At 39.6% G+C, this 6,241-nt stretch overlaps 1 protein-coding gene and 1 pseudogene across 1 annotated transcript; both read right to left on the minus strand.

Moving 5' to 3' along the window:
* Positions 1–1,135: 1,135 nt before the first annotated feature.
* Positions 1,136–2,298, minus strand: LOC132167784 (acetylserotonin O-methyltransferase-like). Its single transcript, XM_059578809.2, has 2 exons — positions 1,534–2,298; positions 1,136–1,432 (listed from the first exon to the last, which is right to left on the minus strand). The coding sequence occupies exons 1-2, from the start codon at positions 2,296–2,298 to the stop codon at positions 1,136–1,138; spliced, it is 1,062 nt and encodes a 353-aa protein (XP_059434792.2).
* A 29-nt stretch (positions 2,299–2,327) lies between these two features.
* LOC132169799 (acetylserotonin O-methyltransferase pseudogene) lies at positions 2,328–3,764 on the minus strand (annotated as a pseudogene).
* Between the last annotated feature and the right edge of the window lie 2,477 nt (positions 3,765–6,241).

The following is a 6,241-nucleotide window of genomic DNA, read 5'->3' on the forward strand; positions in this document are numbered from 1 at the left end:
TTTCAAAGTGATTGTTTGTTAAATATTTTGAAAAAACAAAAAACGAATTAAATTAACAAAGAGAGCTTTCCTACAAACTTTCCTTCATTCAACAGAGAAAATATAGAGGTAACAGGAAAAGAAAAACAAATACAAGCCTACTGTAAACCCCAACTGGCCAAATCTCAAAAAACAGGAATGAGATCATAAACAGAAAAAAAAAAAAAAAAAAAAAATGCGAATGCAGCCAGAGAAAACTTTTGCCGTGACGCATACTGGTGATGGATACTATAATTGGGAGTACGAATACCCCAATCAAACATCTAAACAGGCTTCCTAAAAAGCCATGGAGATTTATATGAGAAGTAACTATAGAAAAAAGGTTTCTAAAAGGAAACCAGAAAGAAAAGGAAAAAAGATCCACTCCACAGACAAAGAGTCTAAAGACCAAACAGATCGGAATAAAAACTAAGCGACAAAGCCGAAAAATACAAAAGGTTACACAAGATAACCAGAAAAAACTCAAATTACAGCAGCTGCGACGGAGGGGAGGTTCGGCAGACACTGCACGGCACGTGGGGCCCACGTGCCAGTGCGTGTGGTCCACGCCCCGATGCGTGGCTGTCAAAAGGAGCCACACAGGAGGTCTCTGGAAAGCTGGAACGCTGGTGATGATGGTGGATGGGCGCGTGTCTGGCTGGGACTGATGGAAAGAAATAGATCTGACTTTGAAAAAACCATTCTTTAAGCCAACACAGATCCGGCCGGTGAAGCTATGAAGGAGGCAATCCATGGTAAAGAGGAAGCAGGAGATCCATTGCAGCTGTTGTTTCTTAAGGGTCTAGATAGATCTCTAGAAAACTCTAGAGAATAAAGAGTTGTTTCACGAAAGGAGAAACTCATGAAGAAAGGGAACAAAAACCATGAGAAGGGGGTCGGAGGAGGAGGAAACCAGAAGGTCCCTCCTCCTCAAGCTTAGTCGGCTGCGTTTGAGACAGGAGAGAGAAGAGAGGTTTTTCTTTCTAGAGGAAACCATAATCTTAAATTGCACTCAAAACGAAGCAAGCTACATCAAACAACCTGTCTTGTACAACGTTACAGAAAGAAAATTACAAACTTATATTATATAGGACTAGAAATCCATGCACTATATATATTACGGAAAAGCCTCAATGACAGATTGCACAGCACGAATGGGTTTCACTGTGTATCGACAAAATCCAGCCTTGCCAAGAACAAATCCCCACTCCTTGAAGGTCCTCTCTTTGCCAGTATTAGTATGGGCCATCACGATCATGTCTAGAGCCAGCCTCACATCAGTTAGCTTGTCCGTTTCTGCTTCTTCAATCACTGCTTCAACAATTATTACCTTCCCTTTATCCTCTGGAATGGCTTCTCTGCATTTCTTAAGGATTTGGATGCATTCCTCGTCTCCCCAATCATGGAGAACCCACTGCGATTGATCACAAGCCAAATTAATTAATTCATTACCCAAACATGCCTTCTTCTTTTGGGCTTCCTAATTATCACATAAATGATCATACACTAATTTACCTTTAGGAAAACAGCATCAGCCTTTGGAACACTTAAAAACATGTCACCCCCGACATGTTCAACTCCGATGGACTCTGTCGCAACCGAGACAACATGAGGAAGATCAAAGTTGATGCCTCGAAGCCATGGGAATGCCTTCACCAACGTTTGCAAAGTGGTTCCGTTGCCCCCACCCACATCCACCAAACTGCCAAGCCCATCAAATACTTCTGGGCAATCGTGAATCATGGCAGGCACCGCCAACCTAGCATCACAAGCCATTGCCTCATTGATAAGCTGGCTGTGAGCGGGATTCTCTGCAGCATAGCTCCATAAATCTTCGCCATGAGCCGCATCAAATGGGGAAGTGTCATTGGCTAGAACACGGGCGCTCAGACTGTGCCATGGTGCCAGCATCACTGGGCTACTTTCTAGTAAAATCAAAGCCGCCATGCTACGTTCTCCATGTCTCATTAGACGGCGTGACAGAGCCGTTTGTGCATAACCTGGGGAGCCATGGGCGGTGGTGAGTTCCTCTTTGAATATCCCGCGGTGCATTAGAAACCTCATGATGCGGTAGAGTGGGGACGGAGCGCATGCTAGAGCTGACGACAACTCGGATAATGCCATCGGGCTTCCATGGCTTTCAATGGAATCGGCTATCCCAAGCTCAATAGCACACTTCACTACCGCCATTTCTGTGAACCCGAATGCGTATTTCCAGATAGCCACTTCCGCTTGTTCCTCTTCCTCCTGCCATGTTGCTTCTCTTTGTTTTTCTTCCATCTCTAGTCAGTTTGAGAAATCTAGCTATTTTATGTATGCAATATGAATTCCACATCAGCAAACGCCTTGCAAGCTGTCAACCATCTAGCTATGACATCCTGCTGTGAAGACCCGTTGACACCAATTAAGGAAACACTATCAACCATGCAAGCTGTCAAGCAATCAGCTCATATATCTTACAGCTGTGGAGAAACATTGACACCCGCTAAGGAAAGCATGGGCAACCAACTAAAGAAACAATCCCTGCCTTACAAGGAAACTATTAATGTGCAGACAACAAGGCATTCTCAAAATTTACAAGGAAACACATCAGTAAGGAAAAATAACAAAGAACTCTCAACGGTTATAAGAAAACACATCAACAGAATATATCTCACATAAGGCAATTGGGCTGTAATTGATATCTTCTTTGTTATTGTAAATCAGTGTATGTTTTCATTCCTTATTTTTCAGTGTACCTTTTGTATATATATCACCGTGTACCTATCAGTGAAAGTTAAGCAATAAACTTTTCTCTTTGCATCTCTTAGATTTTCTTAACTTTTTAGCATTGCATTTCAGGTCAGAGCTTCATATATATATACAAGAATGAATAGTTGCCGCGCATTAGGAAGCGAAGCTATGACTATCACAGAATTCTTTCACGATATCACTTGTAATTTTATTTCTTCTTCTTCTTTTCTTTCCTCATTTAACGTTTATGATAATTCAGCCAAAGACTGGCCCTCGACTGACGTTGCTTTCTACATATATATATATATATATATATATATATATATATATATATATATAATAAAGACAACTAATGAATGCATGGAATGGACTGTTGTGAGTGCACTACAGCCATTGCCCCCGCCCACATCCACCAGATTGCCAAGCCCATCAAATACCTTTGGACAACCGTGAATTATTGCAGGCACGGTCACCTTGGCATCAAAAGCTATTGCTTCATTGACGAGTTGGCTCTGAGAAGGATTTGCTTATAAAAAGCTCCATGCATCTTTGCCATGAGCCACCTCAAATGGTGAAGTCTCATTGGCTAGAACACGGGCACTGAGAAAGTGCAATGATGACATCACCATTGGGCTACTATTTAGCATAATGAAAGCAGTCAAGCTGTGCTCTCCATATCTCATCAAACGGCGAGACAGGGTCGTTTGTGCATAACCTGGGGAGCCATGGGCGGTGAGTTCCTCTTTGAATATTCCCCGGTGCATTAGAAACCTTATTCTGCGGTAAAGGGGAGATGAAGTGCATGCTAGAGCTAATGACAACTCGGATAGTGTCATGGGACTTCCATGGCTTTCAATAACATCGGCTATCCCAAGCTCAATGGCACACTTCACTACCGCCATTTCTGTGAATCCGAAGACGTATTTCCAAATACTCGCTTCTGCCAGTTCTTCTTCTTCGCACCATTTTGTCTCTCGTTGTGTTTTTTCCATCTCTCTCTTCTTTTTTTTTTTTTGGATGAATGATTGAATTTTATATCAACAAACAAACAACTACAGAACTCTCTTTAGTAAAAACTAAGGAACAATGACACTACGAGTATCAACCCCCACCAACTCTCCCTCTCTCTCTCGTCTCTTGAGCAATCTATTAATTGCTTAAGGCTGAGGTTATACACTTGAGGTTGAGCAATCTATATATATATATACGAGAAAGAGAATTGTTTTCGCAATAAGAAATGAAGCTGTCATCATGCACAATAATTCTTTCAAGATTGTACTGCTATAATTTTTGTTTTAATTTCCTTTAATTTAAGATAGTCCATGATAGGAGTTCACGATAAATTGACAGAAATAGGTTGGGTCCTACGTGGGACTCCATCAGTCCACCAATAAAGACCGGTCAGAAAATAAATGCATCTTTGTCGATCAATATAATTGTTTCAAGATTGTAGAGGAGTTACAGAACCCTCGAAAGTAGAGCTGTGCAACTGTGCAAGCATGTTCACTTGCAATCAGGTAAAACACGTGCCTCGCTATAAAAACACGTGAATCATAGACTATTTTCAAAGTTGAAAACATCACATGCTGGCTTGTTTCACCTCTTCGCCCATCCCCACAAGCCCCCCAACACCACCCCACCTCCAGCCCACACACCCCCCCTCCCCCCCCCCCCCTCCCCCCCCCCCGTGTCAGCAGTCAGCACCCAACGCGCGCCCATGATCAGTACTGGCGTACTGCCAAGCGTCAACCACTCCAAGTTACATGTCCATACCAAATTTAAAGGTACGGTGTTGAAAGAAATTTTGAAATATTAAATTGGATTCGAATCTTTGCAATAAATAATTTTTACATATACTTAATTAGTATTAATAGTTTTAGATTTTTATTAATACTCTGATGGGACTGAATTAATTAAGCTATAATTCAGTCGGATCGAACTTGAGAGAGCGCTTATAGTTCTCATAGTCTAAACCCTTTTTTTGCGGCTCCAGCTGGTAGATGTTATTATAGTTACACTTAAATATAGTCACGTACAATTCATCTTCCTAGCCTACCAAGTTTTGCTCAAAAAATAAAAAAAATGTACATGTCCATATTGAGGTTCGAATTACTTAATTGAACAACGCTATATAGTTCAATGAAAATCGGCTTAAGGCAAAAGGTTAAAATAAGGCTTTGGTAATATGTAAAATTTGTAAGTGTTGTCAGTAAATTTGTATTTTTTTTTTTTTTTTTCTAAGCAATACGGGAGAGAGGAGAAAAAGGGACATGCAGTAAATTTGTACTTGTAACTCTCTTTTAGTCCCTAAAGTATACGTACCTTCCATAGTTCAATATCATATTTCTTTTGCATACACAATATTGCATATAATTAATAGTCAAATTATAATCATTCCTTAAACCTTAAGACCTTTAAAATCACCAAACCGTTCTGTAAATATCCCAATATTTTACAACACTGAATTTTAGTTTGTCTCCCTTAAAAATTGAATATTTTCTTTTGAAATTTAACTTAATAAAAACCCAGGGGTGGCCAGCCTTGTTGGGATTTGAACTCATCACACCAAGTCACCAACCCTCAATCATAGACTATTTTCAAAGTTGAAAACAGCACATGCTGACTTGTTTCACCCCTTCGCCCATCCCCACAATCTCCCCCGCAGGCCGTGTCAATAGTCAGCACATGCACCCAACGCGCGCCTATCATCAGTACTGCCAACCGTCAACCAACTTGTACTCCAATTTACATGTCCATACCAAATTTAAAGGTATGCTGTTCAAAGAAATTTTCAGTAATCCAAGTATGGGTTTCCATCTTTGAAATTGAGAATTTTCACAAATGTTTGATTAGTATTAGCGGCTTTGGATTCTCATTGATATTTTGGTGGGATTAAATTAGGCTATGACTCAGTGAGACTTGAGGGAGCGCTTGTGATTCTCATAGTCTAAGCCCTTTCTTTGCGGCTCCCAATAGGTAGATGTTATTATAGTCACGTTCAGGTAAAATAGTCACAATTCATCTTCCTAGCCTACCATTATTTGCTCAAAAAAAAAAAAAAAAAAAATTTACATGTCTATATTAAGGGCCGAATTACTTAATTGAACAACGCTATAGTTCAATGAAAATCGACTTGAGGCAAAAGGTTAAAATAAGGCTTAGGTAATATGTAAAATTTGTAAGTGTTATCAGTAAATTTGTATTTTTTTTTTTTTTCTAATCAATACGGGAGAGAGAAGAAAAAGGGACAGTAAATTTGTACTTATAACTCTCTTTTAGTCCCTAAAGTATATGTACCTTCCATAGTTCAATATCATATTTCTTTTGCATACACAATATTGCATATAATTAATAGTCAAATTATAATCATTCCTTAAACCTTAAGACCTTTAAAATCACCAAACCGTTCTGTAAATATCCTAATATTTTACAACACTGAATTTTATTTTGTCTCCCTTAAAAATTGAATATTTTCTTTTCAAATTTAACT

The sequence above is a fragment of the Corylus avellana genome, chromosome 2 (assembly GCF_965113065.1).
Source record: "Corylus avellana chromosome 2, dhCorAvel1.hap1.2, whole genome shotgun sequence".
Taxonomy (NCBI): Eukaryota; Viridiplantae; Streptophyta; class Magnoliopsida; order Fagales; family Betulaceae; genus Corylus; species Corylus avellana.